Source organism: Aethalodelphis obliquidens, unplaced genomic scaffold, assembly GCF_003676395.1.
Source record: "Aethalodelphis obliquidens isolate GAN/ISIS:26980383/991018 unplaced genomic scaffold, ASM367639v1 scaffold65, whole genome shotgun sequence".
NCBI lineage: Eukaryota > Metazoa > Chordata > Mammalia > Artiodactyla > Delphinidae > Aethalodelphis > Aethalodelphis obliquidens.
The window spans coordinates 9258264-9277084 of NW_020838009.1; the positions used below are offsets into that span (position 1 = coordinate 9258264).

The following is an 18821-nucleotide window of genomic DNA, read 5'->3' on the forward strand; positions in this document are numbered from 1 at the left end:
CCCAATCCTGCCCTTAGGGGACTTATGGATTAATTGGACAGTCAGGGTATAACCATTTGAAAAGTTACTCACCATCAAAGGATGAAAGATCTAACTAATGTCACAAGGCAATATAGATTGCCAAGGAAATGATGCAAGCAGTTAATGTGTTAAAATTTATCTAAGGGAGAGATTATTTTATGGCTGAGTTTTGCAGTATAGTCTGAAATTATATGGCAGAGAAGGGACAGCATAACTGTATGTATGTTTGTCTTACTTTTTTGTGCTCCTTTAGACAGTCTCTTTAGTGAGACCGTCTTTTTCTACTTGTTGGTGTCTAACAGCAGCTCCTTCCACAGTGCTTTTCACAAAGTAGATGCTCAGGAATATTGTTCTGCTGAATTCGTGAAAAGTTGTGTGGAATGTGGGGGCTGTGGTGGTTAAGAGAACTTCAGTATTGGTGGTGATGAGAATTTAGGGTAATTTCTTTTTCTTTTATTATTTGGCTGTAATTGAGACCAGGACTGTGGTCCTCAAGCAAGAGAGAAAGGATGGTTTGTGTCATTCAGCAGTTATTTATTGAGCACCATGCTTCAAATAGAAATCAGAAAAGGATTCCACCCTTACGTCCTTAAGTAACATTAAGAGGTAAAGAGATACAAAGTGCTGTAAGAAACTCTAGAGGAGGGACTTCCGTGGTGGCACAGTGGTTAAGAATTGGCCTGCCAGTTCAGGGGTCACGGGTTCGATTCCTGGTCCGGGAAGATTCCACATGCCGCGGAGCACCTGAGCCCATGCGCCACAACTACTGAGCCTGTGCTCTAGAGCCCACGACTACTGAGCCCATGTGCTGCAATGAAGAGTAGCCCCGCCTTGCTGCAACTAGAGAAAGCCCATGTGCAGCAACGAAGACCCAACGCAGCTAAAAACAAAACCATTAAAAAGAAAGTCTAGGGGCTTCCCTGGTGGTGCAGTGGTTGAGAGTTCGCCTGCCGATGCAGGGGACACGGCTTTGTGCCCCGGTCCGGGAGGATCCCACATGCCGCGGAGCAACTAAGCCCGTGTGCCATGGCCGCTGAGCCTGTGCGTCTGGAGCCTGTGCTCCACAACGGGACAGGCCACAACAGTGAGAGGCTCGTGTACCGCAAAATAAATAAATAAATAAATAAATTTAAAAAAGAAAGTCTAGAGGAAATTTGGAGGAAGAAGAGATTATTTCCAGTGGTAGATTATGGAAGAGTTCATGGAGGAGGTGCCTTTTGGAAGTAACATTTGAATTGTCAGAGATGGGTGGGGCTGATCAAAAGTTTTATCAACCTTTATTCTTAGTAGGCATCTCCATCCCTAGCTTCCCATATCACAACTTGATGACCTCAATTTTCTCTACAAACTCCCTCCATTTTTCTGGCCCTAACAAATTTATCTCGTTTACCATGCAATGTTGACCTCCTTCCCTGTAGCAACGGGAGAACAATTTTTCTTCTTAAGACTCAGTCTTCTCTCTGTGGTCTGGATCCTACCCCTCCTTGTTTCCTAGGGTTCTTGTCCAGTATTATTTTCTTAACTATAACTTGAGCTGTTTTCTGCCAGTTCTTTCTCTTTCGCACATAAACATCCTCACCCATTCCAGATATACTCCCTCAATCCTAGACCCTGTCTAGGATTATTGTCCCTTCTTTTTTCCTTCAAGGAAAACTTGTCTTTATTCCTTATATACACTTTTAAAATCTTAACTCACATGGATGCGATTCGTGTGCCCTCCTTTCTCCCACTGAAATTTCTCTTGCTCAGGTCACCAGTGACCTAATTGCTATGCCCATTGGAAAATTTTCAGTACTTATTTTACTTAATCTATGCAGCATACGACACTCTTGTCTATTCACTTCATGAGATTTTCTTCCTTTTAACTGGGTATCTTTTTATACTTAAAAATTTTTGACCTGTATCAATATATTGCCGATCTAAGAAAAATTCAGGCAGCTCCTCCTCCAAGAAGCTTACTTGGACACCCACCCTTACCCCAGGTCTGAGTTAGATGCTCCTCTCTTGTGTCTCTATCGTCCCCCCTCCCCTGCCCACGTATCTTTAGTATAGCTTTTCACAATAAATTGTAAGTGCTTTATTTTTTTCTCTTCCCTAATTGACTGAGGCTTGGAGGGCAAGGGCTATATGTCCTTAGTGAGGTTCATACTCAACAGTTAACCCGCCTCCTGATACGTTCTCACTAACGACTAGATCTGAAAATTAACTTTTTGGCATGTTTTCGCTCTACAGCCTCTCCTTGTTCCCCTGGGCTCTGACAGCTGCTGCAGTAGGCAGTGACTCAGAGAAGTGGTTTTTTGCAAAGAAATATGTGCCTGTCTTCCACCTAGTAGAGGACTCTCACCTGTTTTTTTTTTTCCTCAAGAGCTGCCCACAACCAGCAGTGACTAGGCTGAGACTTGAGCTCACTTTGAAGTCTTTTTTTTTTTTTTTTTCCATTTAGTGTTAAAAGGTGTTTCATGCTTCATGATTTATGGTAAAGTAGAGGTGGGTGGGTGTATAGGTTGAACACAGTAATGTTTCACTAGGCTTTGCTTCTGAATACTTGGTCTGGAAGTAAGTTAATCCTATTCACTCAGGGACTTCTTTTTTTTCTTTTTAAATTTCATTGAGGTACCGTTTACATACCATAAAATTCTCTGATTTTCAGTGTATAAGTCAACAATTTTTAGTAAATTTACCAAGTGGTGCAACCATCACCATAGTCTAGTTTCTACCACTCTAATAAGACGAGGGACCCTTTTGAAATATGATAACAATTAAACATTTAATATTGGCAAGTAAACTTGACATACCTTGTCCAGTTCAGCAGAGTGAAATGATTTGTTCAGGGACAGGTCTGTTTTAGGTATCAAGAAACACAGAGGTTAACTAAGTTAACTTAAGACGAAGAAAAAAAAATCCCTTCTGTTTCTCACAATTCCTATAGCTGTTCAGATTGGTTTAATTCATATTCAGAAGTTTCTTTTAAAACAGATACTATCAAGATTTCTCATTTTGCTTGTATGGCTTGGAAGACTAGCGTTTGTCATTTCTTGCCTGGGTTACTGCTGTACTTTCTTTAGTAGCTCTGCACCCCTTAATAGTCCCCCCTCCTAATCCGTTGTGCTTGGAGTGATCTTTTAAATCAGATCTAATCATTTCTTTCCTGTTTGAAATCCAAAAGGTCTGTACCTTCTCTTCCTTTAGCTTGACATGTTCTCCCCCATGCGCGCGCGCGCGCGCGCGCACACATACACACACACACACACGTCCTTCAAGGCATAAATGTCATTTTCTCTGGGAAACCAGTTCTCATTCCCCTCCCTCTTCATATGGTGAGGAATGCTTTATTGAATAATAAAGTCTTTTTTCTCAAGACTTGTTTTTGCCGCACTGTATTGAAATTACTAGGCTGTTTCCAGTGCCTAGATGGTACTCAAATGTGTTAGCGACTTAGTAAAATCCTATTTACAAGGAAAGATGGCCCAACTTGGGAGGTTTTTAGCAGTGAGTAATGCTGACATTCGGCGGGCGTGGGGGTGGGGGCGGCGTTTGCTCTGCAAACTGGGTGTGGTGCCAGCGGAGCTGCTCCTGGAGGAACTGAATCTCAGTGGTTTGGAGTAGTCAGTTCCGGCATTGGTATGTTCCCCTTCTGTATTGCACAGAGCCGGGAAACCACTGAAGTCGTGTGGTCTGCAGGACTTGTTCAGCTGGTTTCACAGACACCTAATTCAGATTCCCACCCTGATTCTTTTCTCCATATGCTCTTGGTCTGGGCTTGTTTTAAGGCTTATCACACTAGAGTTCTCTGAATAGTCATTTTTTGTCTTGCTGAGTGGTGGAATGGGTAGGGTCAAGTATATGCTCTCTTTGACAAATGATATCAATAAGACAAAGTAGATAGGTATTACGCAAGTTACTGGGTGTCAGGCTCTAGAAGTACGTTTATTTCTGGGATCTAGCTGTCCCCCACGCGTACACAAACACGTTGCTACCATTATTTAGAGCCTACTAGTGCTTATACGTTATCTCAGTCTTCACAACAATCTTATGAGAGTAGGTGCTGTTCCTAATCCTGTTTTACAGACAGGAAACTGAAGCTCAAGAGAGGCTAGTTAGGTACGTCATTCTTGCTCATTCTTATTTCCTTCCCTCTTTCTCAAGGAAGAAGTGGGTATGTTCCTTCTCATAGATAACTGCCCATTGTGTTCTTCAGAACCTTCTTTTTTATTCCTTTATTTCTTGTGTCTTTAGTCCCTCTTCCTTATTCTTTTCTTGCAGGGCGCAAATATGTGCCTATTCTTCAGTTATTTAAAAAAAGAGACAGAGACATACCGCCACTTCAGACTAACCCTTTCTTTATCCCCCCAATTTCTCTTCTTCCCTTCTTAGATTTCTTGAAGAAGAACTCTACATTTTCTGTCCCTAGTTCCCTACTTCTAGTGACTTCTCTAGTTATAGTAATCTGATCCTCCTGCCTCATCACTCCACTGAGACTCCCCCCTATTGGGATCCCAGATGACCTTCTTCCTTATTTGCCATATCCTTTTCTCTTTGCCACCCATCTCTCTGCAGCATTTGAAATTGGTGACCTCTCCCAGCTTCCTGAAATTTTTTTCTTCCTTGCTTACCATCACGTGATTCTCTCATAGTTCTCTTTTTACCATAGTAACTGTTCTTTCTCTGTAATATTCGCCTCTTAAGTGTTGGTGTTTTTCCAAGGCACAGTCCTTGAACTTTAAAATTTGTCTCTACAGTCTTTCTCTAGGGAGCTCGTCCACTCCTGTGGTGCCGCTTCTCTTTCTTCTCTCTTTTTTTTTTTTGGCTGCATTGGGTCTTCCTTGCTGTGCATGGGCTTTCTCGAGTTGCGGCAAGAGGGAGGCTACTTTTCATTGTGGTGCGCAGGCTTCTCATTGCAATGGCTTCTCTTGTTGCAGAGCATGGGCTCTAGGCATGCGGGCTTCAGTAGTTGCAGCACACGGGCTCAACAGTTGTGGCACATGGGCTCTAGAGCATGCGGGCTTCAGTAGTTGTGGCTGGTGGGCTCAGTAGTTGTGGTGGCTGGCGGGCTCAGTAGTTGTGGTGCCTGGGCTTAGTTGCTCCATGGCATGTGGGATCTTCCTGGCCCAGGAATCGAACCCATGTCCCCTGCATTGGCAGGCGGATTCTTAACCACTGCGCCACCAGGGAAGTCCTGGTGCCACTTTTCAAATCTGGGTCCCTGGACAAACTTGGTCTCTCTCCTGAGTTTTTCAGACTTGTATTTCCAACAACCGGTAGGATGTCTCTACCTAAATGTATCATTGACCTTTCAAGCTGAACATATTTCAGGCATGAACTTATCATTCTGGCTTGCTTCTTGTGTTCCCAGCCTTGTTTAATGGCATAATCTTTTATTTAGTCATCCATGCCACAAGTCACCAAATCATCTTTTAAAAACAAAACAACCTTTTTCCTTTTACTGAAGTTCTTGCAAGTTTCCTATAGATGGTACGTGTTGCCAGATTTTCTTGTGGAACAGTGTGAGAACGTTGAGTTTCCCCACATACTGGACAATAATAAGTTACTATCATTCTTTTTTATCTTTGCCTTTTTTATCTGCTAGCTGAAAATGGTGTTATTGTTACTTTAATTTGCATTCCTTTGATTAGTAGTGAGATTAAGATTTTTTCCCATAATTGCTGGCTACTTATATTCTTTTGTGAATTGCCTGTTTGTGTTTCTAGTGCATTTTCCTAGGAAAATATTTGTCATTTATTTCAAGCATTAAAATATATATATATGCATCTGAAGATTATGGGAGGGCTTCCCTGGTGGCGCAGTGGTTAAGAATCAGCCTGCCAATGCAGGCGACGTGGGTTCGAGCCCTGGTCCAGGAAGATCCCACATGCCACGGAGCACCTAAGCCCGCGAGCCACAACTACTGAGCCCAGGTGCCACAAATACTGAAGCCTGCGTGCCTAGAGCCCATGCTCCACAACAAGAGAAGCCACCATAATGAGAAGCCCACGCTCCGCAACGAAGAGTAGCCCCCGCTCGCCACAACTAGAGAAAGCCCACGCACAGCAACGAAGACCCAATGCTGCCATAAATAAATAAATAAAGCTTTATTATTTTTTTTAAAAAAATAAAGATTATGGGAGAGGGCACTTCCCTGGCGGTTCAGTGGTTAGGACTCCACGCTTCCAGTGCAGGAGGGGTGGGGGACAAGTTCAATGCCTGGTGGGGGAACTGAGATCCGCATGCCGTGCAGACAAAAAATTTTAAAAATTTTAAAAAATGAAGATTATGAGAGATTATTAGCCCCTTGTTATAGGTTGCAAATTTTCCCTCCAGCTTATCTTTCAAATTTTTTTTTTTTAATTTCCTTGTAGAAGTTCAACTGCTTTTGTGTAGACAGTTTATTTCCCCCTTTTCAAAATGATTTCTGCCTCACAGTCTTGTTTGGAAAGGCCTTTCTCATTTCAAGATTATACAACCATTCATTTATATTTTTTTCCTCCTTTCATTTTTTTATGTTTTAAAATCTCTAATCCACTTGATGTTTAAAGTCAGTAGCAAAATGTGAGGTCAGGAGCTAACTTTGTTTTTCTTTTCTTTTCCAATTGTCTGTTAAACCTCATCTTCCTCAGTGCCCTTCTAACCCCCACTCCCAGCCATCTAACAGATTGTCAAATGGGGTCAATTCTTCCTTTGAAATTACTCATCATTTTTCTTTCTGTTTCTGCCATTGCCCTAGTTGGAGACCTTATTATCTCTCACCTGGATTCCTGAAGTAGTTGCCTAATATTGCTCTGTTGAATCTATCTTCCGTGCTGTTGTCCTAGTTACCATACTAAGTGTCAGATCTGACCAAGCTACTCTTCTATTCAAAAACTTTTGTGGTTCCCATTGCCTGCAGATTAAAATTCTGTTGTTCCAGGTACATCTCCTACTCCTCTACCACAGTGATTTGTCATTCCCTAAATATGCCATTTGTTTTCATGCCTTTTTGCCCTCTTTTTTATGCTGTTCTCCTTTATTTTAAATGTCTTTATTTCCCGTTTTCACCTTTCTAAATACAATTTATCTTAAAAGCCTAGTTCAAATATCATCTACTATTGTAGCTAGTCGTTTAAGCATCTCTGTTCCCAGAGAGTGATCTCCAGGTAGTTAGCGCATTTTATGCCACTGATAAGTGTTGCACAGAGTGAGCCGTTAGAAATGTTTCCTAAATGGATATTTAGCTGTCAGAGTAGATTTTTTTTGGAAAATTGATTTAAAATATGAATAAAACAAAGCTTTATCAAAATACACTAGATATGAAAGCTGTATCAGGACTATTTATAAGAATTATTATGCAATTATATTAAAGATAGACTTTTATATAAGCACTTTTCACACTAATTGTGTCAACTTCAATGTTTAATATTTTATAGGCCTCTCTCTTGGTCCTTGGTAGAGTAAGTGTTGTTAATGAGGTCATGCACTGTGGTTTAGGGTGCTTCAGGAGGCCCAGCTCCAGAACTTGAGCTTTTATTAGTATTAAGGAGGGTAGTAGCTTTTATTATTTTTGAATAAATTGCTGGAATGTAGCACCTCAGTTTGCACTTCAGAATCACACCATCTTGGGTTCAAGTGTGAGCTCAGCCACTTACTAGATGGGTAATCTTGGACAAGTTACTTTACTTTGAGGAGCCCATAGTTTTCTTATATCAGTAAAATAAGAATAGTAATACTACTTACCTTATGGGGTTTTTGCAAGGATCAAGTGAAATAATACATGTAAAGTATTTAACTTAGTATCTGCCAGGTGGTGTTAGAGATTTTTTTTTGGTGTTATTTATAGAAAATGAACCATTCAGATGTTACTGTTTTCCTGTTTAATAGTTGTGTTTCAGATCAGATGTCACTTAAAAAATTTTTTTTTTTTAGTAATTTTCATTTGAGTTAGATTTGTTAAAGCAGTTCTAGGGTTAAACTTGAGGAGGAGAAAATGTTGAAAGTTTAATCCCTTTTTGTGGGAGGAAGGACTAACAACTCTATTCTCCGTTTCCTTCATATAAGAGTTTTGTTGCTGAGTTCTATCTGTGGTCGTGGCTGCGAGACCTGTTCACAGATTGGGTGTGCTGGTCTCACCACTTGGTATAATATTCTCAGAACTTTTTTTTTAAAGTGACTTCTTTGTTAAAACATTTGTACTCGTAGAAACATTCGTACTTGAAAAATTTTAAAACCCCACATTGTTGCCACAGTGATTTTCTGAAACAGATCTGATCAGATCACCTCCCGCTTAAAATCCTTCAGTGTCTCTCATGACAGAAGGAAAGGTTTCTTAGCATGACAAACAGGCCTTGCACCATCCAGCCTGCTCTTTTTTTTCATCTTCACCTCGTACTTTCCCTTCTAGCAATGACAGTGCTGAACTACTGCATAACCCACCATTTTTTCTCGGCCCTCCCTGCCTTTGTACATGGTATTTCTTCTGCTTAGAGGCCTTCTCTGCCTTGGCCATTTGGTGAACTCCTCCTCGTCATTCTTTAAAACCCATTAATATTTGTGGATAATGTGAAGCTGGAAGAGAAGTTGGTATTTTGGGTAACAGAATTAGGATCCCAAAAGGTGTTGACATTTCGGGACAATGGGCTGAATCAAACATGAAGAAACATAGTAGAGATGAGTGCAAATAATGGATCTAATATGGAGCTGTAGAGATCGGGTTTATTAGCAGCTGCATATTTGGGGAAAAAAATACTAAGAATCTCTGTTGAGTGGAAAAGTGTTGTAAAATAATTTAATTGAGGCTTTGTCTGTGGTTTTGGAGTGTTCAGAATGAAGGAGTGATATTCCGGTTCCATTTCAGGCCAGTCAGACCACACCTGGAGCATAGTGTTCAGAGATGAATGAGAAAGATGTGAGGGGCAGGGAGTCATGTCTAACACTAGCAGTGATATCAGCTAACGCTCTGAGCGCTTACTCTATTCCAGGCACTGGTCTTAACTCTTTATGTGTGTTATCTCTTTTAATCCTCACAATCGTCCTGTGAGGTAGGTGCTGTTCTCTTTTCATGAAGAGTACTTGAAGGAAAAGGAATCATTTTACTGACAAAAGTGTCAGCATGTGACTCATCATATGAGGGGAAAGGAGGAAAAGCACAAATTTTTAAATACCCAGCCAAGCACTGTGCTAAGCACTGTATTTCACGTGTAATCTTATTTAATCCTCAACAACAGCCTTATTTGGAAAATATTGTTATTCCCTTCTAACGAATGAAGAAACTGGGTAAGTGACTTGCTGTCTTGATAAGTAACAGGGACAGGATATAAATCCACGTCTTTAAAAGTCCCTGGCCAATACTGGTCACATTATATTTTAATTCCATATGTTGTCTTGCTTCAGAAGGCAGCTTAGGGTGTCAATGGGGAGCTAACTGCTGGCTTAATAAAAACTTTTTGGCTACTAGAATCCTGAGATGAAATGGGTTAACTTGAATGTGTGATTTCCATGTCAGCATCAGTGTTCAGGGTCAGCTTACATCATGATTTGGCCAAGATGTTTTGGAAGCATTCAGGCATTAAAGTGGGGGAGGGAGTGGAAGGTGAGAGGGGAGTGGAGGAGTTGGGGTAGACTGGAAGAGCTTTAATGAGCCTTCCAACTGTGAAGTTCTATGACTATCAAGACAGTTTTAAACATGAGAATTGGTAATATGAGAATTGTGTTGACCAGTGACTTTTCTTTTGTGCATAGATTGATTTATTTGTTAAATTTCTGCTTTACTGAGGTATAAATAGCATGTAAAACTATAGGATATTTAAAATAAGTACTTTGTGGTGATTTGATATATGTATACATTGTGAAAGGATGTAGTTGACATATCCATCACCTCACATGTTTATCTTTTTTTTTTTTTGGTGAGGACATTTAAGTTCTACTCTCTTAACATATTTTAATTATACAATATAATGTTAGCAACTATAGTCACTGGTTTATGTTAGATCCTCAGACCTCATTCATCTTAAAGCTGAAAGTTTGTATCCTTTTACCAACCTCTCCCTAATTTCTCCACACCCTACCTCATGGCAAGCACTAAAGTTTGACTTTTTTTTAAGATTCCACATTTAAGTGATACATACAGTACTTGGTTTTCTTTGTCTGGTTTATTTCACTTGGTATAATGCCCTCAAGGTCCATCCATGTTGTCACAAATGGCAGGATTTCCTTCTTTCTCATGGCTGAATAATATTTCTTTGTAGACATATACCACAACCTCTTTATCCATTCATCCATTCCTGGGTACTTAGTGTTTCCATATCTTGGCTATTGTGAATAATGCTGCGGTGGACATGAGAGTGCAGATTTATATTCGATATCCTGTTTTCATTTCTTTTGACTATACAGTTATCCCTCCATATCTGCAGGTTCAGCATCTGTGGAGTCAATCAACTGTGGATTGAAAATATTTAGGGAAAAAATAATTCCAGAAAGTTCCAAAAAGCAAAACTTGAATTTGCTGCTTGGCAGCAATTATTTACATAACATTTACATTATATAGACAACCATTTATATAGCGTTTACATTGTATTAGATATTATAATAACCTGCAGATGATTTAAAGTATACAGGAGAGTGTGCTTAGGTTGTATGCAAATACGATGACATTTTATGTACAGGATTTGAGCATCCTTGAATTTGGTACCTGTCTACGTGGGTCCTGGAACCAATCCCCTGTTGATACCCAGGGATGTCTGTATACCCAGAAGTGGGATTGCTGGATGATATGGCAGTTCTATTTTTAATTTTTTGAAGAACCTTCATATTGCCTCCATAGTGGCTACACCAATTTATATTCCCACTGTTGGCTGAAAAAAAATGTACAACCTAAAAGTTGAGAATTACGTTTTATTCGGCAGCTTTAATGAGGACTTAAAGCCCAGGAGACAGCCTCTCAGATAGCTCTGAAGGACTGTTCCAAAGAGGTAAGGGAGGAACCAGGATAAATGAGTTTTTTTAAGAAAAAAAAACAAAAAACAAAACCCAAACCAGGTAGTCAGACCATCATAAGATTACTGCTATTAAAACAAAACAAAAAACCCAGACATCTCAAGTTAATGAATTAAGTGCTTTTCTACTTACAGAAAGATGCAAGAGTCTGGGCTTATTGAAATTATTCCTTTGATATTCACCTTATGTAGAGCCAGTATTCTTTTTTTCTCTCTCTTGAATCCTCTCAGGATATACCGTTGGGGCTGGATGTAGAGGTTCATGGCTTGGTGGCAGGCAACCTGTTTTTCTCCATCCTGAATTCCCCTTAGGGTGCACCGTCATGGGCCGCTGCAGTGGCTGATGGCTTGATGGCCTCAACGTTCTTTGTTTTACTGAAGTGGCAGAGGACATTCTTTGTCTACACCACCAATAGTGCACGAGGGTTCCCTTTTCTTCACATCCTCACCAACACTTTCTCTTGTCTTTTTGATAGTAGCCATTCTAACAGGTGTGAGGTGATAGCTCATTGTGGTTTTGATTTGCATTTCCCTGATGATTTAATGATGTTGAGCATCTTTTCAGGTACCTGTTGGCCATTTGTATGTCTTCTTTGGAAAACTATTCAGTTCCTCTGCCCATTTAAAAATTGGATTGTTAGGGGTTTTTTTGCCATTGAGTTGCATGAGTTCTTCATATATTTTGGATTTAACCCCTCATCAGATATATGATTTGCAAATATTTTCTACCATTCCATAGGTTGCCTTTTCATTTTGTTGGTGGTTTCCTTTGCTGTGCAGAGGCTTTTTTTAGTTTGATATAATCGTCCTTGTTTAGTTTTGCTTTTGATGCCTTTGCTTTAGGTGTCAAATCCAAAAAACGCATCTCCAAGACTGATGTCAAGGAGCTTACCCCCTGTGTTTTCTTAAAGGAGTTTATGGTTTCAAGTCTTGCATTCAAGTCTTTAATCCGTTTTGAGTGGATTTTTGTGCCTGGTGTAAGATAAGAATCAATGCATAGATTTATTCTTAAGTGTATTTATAAAGTTAATTTAAATGCTTAAGTTTTATAAGGAGGCTTTGTGTCTGAGTTGAGAATTACTAGTGGTCTTACAGTTAAACTGAAATATTTAAAACCCTATTAAGTGGACAGAACTTGGAGAGATACCAGCCTTTTTCCTGCATGGGATATCTGAAACTTGGTCCTGTTTAGACAGCCCTGTGGAGCTCAGCTCTGTTAGGCTTTGGGGGTGATGTGGTAAGAGCAATAGTGGTTTAGTGAGAAGGATTCTAAATTAGGAATCAGGGCCCTCTTATTGCACCTTTGTCACTAGCTAGCAGGTAACCTTTGATAGGCCTTACTCTTATTTGTAAAATGAGAGAGTTGTACAAATAGGTACAGCCTTTGGGTAAGCTTTTGAGCAATAACATTTTTTGTTTTGGAGTTTCCAAAGGAATTAATTCTAAATAAGGAAGAACATTGTGTACAAAGACGTTCCTTGCAGAATTATTTAATGGTTGAAAACATTTAGAAATGATATAAATGCCCAACATAGGTGACTGATTAGCATTTGGTAGAATTTTAATGTAACTCGAAAGTCTTGAGAAACTGTATAGTAACATGAAAAATATTCATAAAATGTTGAGAAATGTTTTGTAATTTTCCTCAATGGATAGATTTTATATAGAGGGGAAAACCCCAAAGGGATTTGCCCTAGAAGTGCATTCAGTTCCTTTCTCTCACATTTTGTGATGCTGTGAGTTTGTGGCAGAGGGGGAATCTCAGATGGGCTGTAGAGAAGGACAGGAGAATTTGTTGCATCTTCTCAGAATTATAGTAGAATCCAAACTGATGCTGAGATTAAGAATCTAGTAATATAGCATCCTACTTAATGCTGTTAATTTTTCAAGCAGTTTGGTCCTAATTTAACTAACTTTATTCTTATAAACAAACCAGGTGATTCTCTGCTGTGGAGCAGAGCTTAGAATGGAGGGTGAGCCACACAGGGAATTGGAGGGCAGTTTTGGGCTTGCGGCGGTTGTTTAGAGACACTTCTGTGCTTTGCCTGTTTCCTCTAGCTCTCCCTCTCTGCTTATTCCTTTCCACCAGATCACAGGTGGCTTTTCTTCAGGCCTGACACTTGTGTGATATTTAGGGTATTCTACTCCGCTATAGAAAGCTTGTGAGTCTTGTCATCAGTCAGGACTGTTTTATAGCAGTTAGACAAGAGAAGGCGAAGGTAAAGGATTGTGGGAGATGTGGCTGTGGTCCCTCCTTTTACTCTGATTTTAATCCAGTGATCTCAGAGGAGAGGAGAACCTAAACAGCCCTGGTAGCTGGCTCTGATTCAAGCCAAAAGCACTACTGTGTTGTTTATCCACAGTCTTCCCCATTTTGAGAGGAAAATAAGTAACTTTTTCTTCATACTATTATGTGGTAAAGGGATATTTTGGGCTTAAGATTTATTCTAGGTTTGTCCCTGTTAATGAGAACATAAGTTAGACTGTCCCCTGAGAGCAGGGATTGCCAGGAGCTGTTTGCTGTATCCTTTTTAGCAGTAAAATATTGGATGGACGATTACATGAGATGTGTCCTTAGACTACAGCTATTTTCCATACCATTGACCTATGTTCTTTTCCACATTGTCCTATGGTCGTAGGCTCTTGGAGAAGCATAGTTTGGATTTTGTAGCTGCTACAAATTGATATCTAATTTAGTTACTATGGTAACTCTTCTGGAAAATTAATTCGTTTCTTCTTTTTCCCCTTATGACATTTCAGTTCAACTACCTAAAAGAAAAGCCAGAAGAGAAAACTTAATATCATTGGGTGTAGGAAATAACCAGAAAATTCTCTGGCCCATTCATCTATCCAGCTAGTATTTATTTAAGTATCTACTATGTGTCAGACAGTATGCTAGCTGCTTTAGAAGTAGAATAGACTTGAAAGTGAGGTTGAGTTAACTATTCTATAGAACTTGAGAAAAACAGGAACACTGTTGCTTTTCCTTTTTTTTTTTTTTGTGGGAATCTTAGCTCCTGACCACAGATTGAACCCGGGCTCCAGCAGTGAAAGCACTGAGTCCTAACCACTGGACCTCCAGGGAGTTCCCTCATTATTTTTTAAAGATTCTGAGTGGTAATCTCAGTTTGAAAAGATAGAATTAATATAAGAAATTTTATTCTGAATTATAAAACTAATAATTTTAAAAGTATGTAAATTCAAGCTCTATTGTATATCTTTTCAGGCAATTTTATTAATGTAAAGAATTATATAGAAACACACATAAATGGGATTATAAATACATTTATATATTATTTGGTCTATTTTTCTATTGGTATGTTAGAGTTTTCTTATAAATTTTCATGGGTGTGTGTGTGTGTATAAAATATGGCATATTTAAATGTGGCTCAGTTTTATTTGTCTTTTAATTTAAATTTTAGGTATCAATTAACATTATAAATGTTTCATTCTTGTATTGTCCCATTTGGCAGTAAATCTAGCTTTTACTTCAGTCTCCTGTATCTCTGGATTTTTTCTTTCCCCATTTGGCTTTCAAAGATTTATTACTAGGGAAACAGACCAGGCATCATCTAGTGGTCCCCCTCAACCCCTGTAAAGAATGGTAAAGAATTTGGGGATACAGTAGCCTTGTAAAATTTGAGTAGCATACTTATAAATTAGGGGTTTTCAAACCGGGGTCAATGAAATCTCTGAAATTATATATTAAATTTAAGTATATATACATTTTGGGGGGGAAGGATCTGTAGCTTTCCTTAGATAGTCAAACGATTCTGTGATTCAAAAAAAAGTTTAAAACCATTGCCCTAAATGACTTTTTTAGTTAACTACATTTCTGTTGGTAGAAAATACATGCAAATAAACTTGGCTTTGTTTTATCTTGGGATTCCCTGAAATCTTGTGAGAGGTGTCCGAGGGGGACAATATAGTTTTCCGTTACAACTTCCTTTCCCCTCTAAAAAAACACATAAGAATTCACTTTTACTGCTTCCATTGGAGTTTCCTTAAGTATTTTAGGTGAGATGATTGACTATTTTGGAAACCCCAAAACAACTTTAAAATCTGAACCTAGAAATTCACTATGGATGCTGAATTCTCAAACCAGAAAAGAACCTCAGCTGCAAATGTAAGTTTCTGAACAGTTGAGAGATGGTGGCTTCAGTTACAAAAGGTTTTTCTTAGGAGTTCTTAAGGCGCAACTGAAGGAGTAAGGGAGACAGTCTGGGCTGAGGCTCGTGGGGCATTTAGGACCTGGGGAGCCAGCTGGCTCTCTTGCTGCAGGAGAGGAAAGTAGGGTGGAGAAGAGGGTGGCGTTTATACTTGGAAATTTTCCTAAGTTCCCTGCCTCTGAGATCTGACTGGGCCAGAACAAGGATGTGTGTGAAATTGAGTCTTCAAACACTATTGCTTATGTTCAACTTAAACTTTTCCAAGGAGAGTGGAAATTAAGCTTGAAATCTCTGAAGAGGGGAGGGGTTCATACCTTCCCTCTCTTTTGTCATGTCCTCCCTCCTTCTGTGCAGGTGGATGGAAGCATGCCTGGGGGAAGACCTGCCTCCCACCACAGAACTGGAAGAGGGACTTCGGAATGGGGTCTATCTTGCCAAACTAGGAAACTTCTTCTCCCCTAAAGTGGTGTCACTGAAGAAGATCTATGATCGAGAGCAGACCAGATACAAGGTGAGTCCATCCTTGCTTGGTGCTTAAATTTCTGTAAACTTGAGAGAGAAGTTTAGCATACTTTATCCTGTGAAAGAGTTACTGAGAAATATGTGTAAGTGTGTTTGTTCCAACAAAATAAAATACCTGGCAGAGTGGAGAAAATTTAGTGCAAAGTCAAGATACAGTAGTAAAAGAACTTCAGCTGTCCGTATTTCTGGCGCAATTCTAATGAGTAATTTGTATCTAGAAATTTTCATGGTCCTTGATGAATTTTTTATTTCTTAGAAGGTAGAGGAAGTAACTAGGGGAATTACTACTTTAAGTCTAATTTTAACCAAGCTCTGAGATTTGTTGGCAAATTGAAAGCAATAGCAACTTCGGGGGAAGAAAATCACCCCATGATATTAAAGTTTAAGGTAAAACGGGGCAGTGATCCGATTTCAGAAAATTGAGATACGTGATTGATTCTTGTGGCCCAGGGCCCTCAAAAAGAAGACTGCTTTAATTAAGTTGGGATGTTGACAAGGACCGAATTCCCATTGCTCACAGAGTTTCTGTGGGGAGCTTTCCTAAGAGCTCTTATCTGAAAAAAGGATGAGTATAGAAGATAGTGGAAGATTGCAAAACCAAGAGCAAATGTAAGAGGGGTCAACTGTAAGAATTGGGCAAGAGCTCAGAATGAGTTAAGGATGAAGACAGAATCAAAAGAGTTGGTTTTTTTGTTTGGCTTTTTAATATTTAAATTAAAAGGAAAACAAGGAAAGTATAGGTCTTAAGCCAAAATTAACATCCCAAATAGAAACTTTTCTTCATCAAAAAGCAAAGACTTATATGCTGAATTTTAAATAAGTGGTTATTCTGAAGACACCTCCTGAGCTGTTCTGTTGACTCTAAAAAATGTGTGCAGAACAGGCAGACAGAGCAGTCTCCAGCAACAGTAAAGACAATAGCCTACACCTCTAACCGTCTTGAGGGTAAACCTTCCTAAAAAACAACAGGTGTAGAGGTTAAGAGGGGAATGTTTATATGTGTAGTATGAAAATACCTCATTTGGGGAGTATCTTCTACTTGCCAGACACCACACTGAGTGCTTTATGTACATTTTCTTAGTTAATCTTTCCAACAAACATAAAGTAGGTGTTAAAGATGGGGAAACTCAGAATCAGTAGGGTGAAGTGACTTGCCCAGTGTCACCAATAGATAGCCAAGTCAGGAATTGAATCCAACATAATTGAATTCCAAAGACCATGTTCTGCTGAGCACACTGTACACAGGAAGATTCTCCAGATGGTTCTTAACTGAGGAGAGCTGAGATGTGGATTTGGCTTTTGGAGATTAGAATGTGTAATGATACAGACAGACCTTAAGTTTAAGGGGACCATGTAAAGTCTTACAGGGAAACTTTTATTGATACAGAGTATTTAGTATTTGCTTCAATATTGCCAAACAGTGCCTAATGGTCTTTTATTTGTTCTAGGCAACTGGCCTCCATTTTAGACACACTGATAATGTGATTCAGTGGTTGAATGCCATGGGTGAGATTGGATTGCCTAAGGTAATTTATGTGATATTCATTGTTCTGGCTTAGTTCTGGCTGTTTGGCATAACAGTTCTCATTCTACCTGTAAAATTATTCTCAATTGATTCTTTGGTAATATATCTATCTATCTATCTATCTATCTATATTTTAATACTAAAGGATCTCTTCAGTTTGTTTTAGGAAATAGCTTTGTTCTTTTTCTTTTATAGTTCTCATCCCTGCTTCACCTCACCCTAGAGAAATTCCCTATGATGTCAGTTACTTTTACTACACCAAATTATAAACATTATAATTCAGGGCTTCCCTGGCGGTGCAGTGGTTGAGAGTCTGCCTGCCGATGCAGGGGATACGGGTTCGTGCCCCGGTCTGGGAAGATCCCACATGCTGCGGAGTGGCTGGGCCCGCGAGCCATGGCTGCTGAGCCTGCGCGTCCGGAGCCTGTGCTCTGCAACGGGAGAGGCCACAGCAGTGAGAGGCCTGCATACTGCAAAAATAAAAATAAAAAATAAAAATAAAAAAAATTCACATACCATGAGGGAATTCCCTCGTGGTCCAGTGGTTAGGGCTCGGCACTTTCACTGCCAGGGCCTGGGTTCAATCCCTGGTTGGGGAACTAAGATCCTGCAAGCTGAGCAATGTGACTCCCCCCCACAAAACAAACAAATTCATATACCATGAAATTCACCATTTTAAAGAGTACAGTTCAGTGGATTTTATTCACAAAGTTGCTACATTCAGGTTTGACTTTAGGAAACATAAGGAAATATTTTAGAAATGTCATCTTCCAGCTTCAGAATAACCAAATTTGTAGGTAATATGAAGGGTTTATTTTACATTTCAAATTGTAGAGGCAGTATAATGAGATTTACTTCTTTTATCTGGTTTTGGAGGTGGCTGTAGGTTTTTTGTTTTTGTTTTTTTGACAGCTTTATTGAGGTGTAATTGATTACAGAAAAACCATACATATTTAATGTATACAATTTAATGAGTTTGGAATGATAGCTGTAGTTTTGATACGGGAGTGTGCATCCTTGAGTGTTTTGCTCAAGAGTTTATTTAGTGCTTCTCTTAATGAAATTGCCATCTCAAGTGTTGGGCTGCACCTTGCAGGCCTGCAAGCCTTGTAGTTGCCTTGAGAATGAGGGAGGAGTCCGGAGACAGCAACAGAGACATCACTGGTTTATTAGATAGGGGATCTCAGCTGTCCGAGTCAGGGTTCTGGAGTGACACCCTACCGTGGACGGCAGACAGCAGGCAGAACACGGCAGCAGTCTTTGCTACTGGGGGTGGGGATGAGGGGGAGGAGGAGTTTACCAGTTATGGGGGAATTGATGTCAGTTTGGCTCATCAGTTAGTTACCAGGGAAAGCAGCAGAGGGGCATGTCCCTCATAGCCCCTTGGGCAGAGTTTTTCCCTTTGATAAGCTATCATAGTGGAGCCATTCTGATCTAAAGATCACTAACATTTACTGATTAGGCTGTATAATTAAGAGGGAATGTCAGCCATATGAGTAGGGTATAGGTGAAGCAGGGACTGGTTGAGCAGGAGATGTACAGAGAGCAAGAGAATAGCCATCTTGGGTGGCCTGATCATACATCTAGCTACCTAGTCCTACCTTGAATCCGTAGAGGCCCTGA

At 39.8% G+C, this 18821-nt stretch overlaps 1 protein-coding gene across 1 annotated transcript in view; it reads left to right on the forward strand.

Moving 5' to 3' along the window:
- IQGAP1 (IQ motif containing GTPase activating protein 1) overlaps positions 1-18821 on the forward strand; it is a 102213-nt gene that overhangs the window by 20229 nt on the left and 63163 nt on the right. The window contains exons 3-4 of the mRNA XM_027089179.1: positions 15506-15662; positions 17122-17199. Of these exons, the coding sequence (XP_026944980.1) occupies positions 15506-15662; positions 17122-17199 (235 nt within the window). The remainder of the gene's footprint in view (positions 1-15505; positions 15663-17121; positions 17200-18821) is intronic.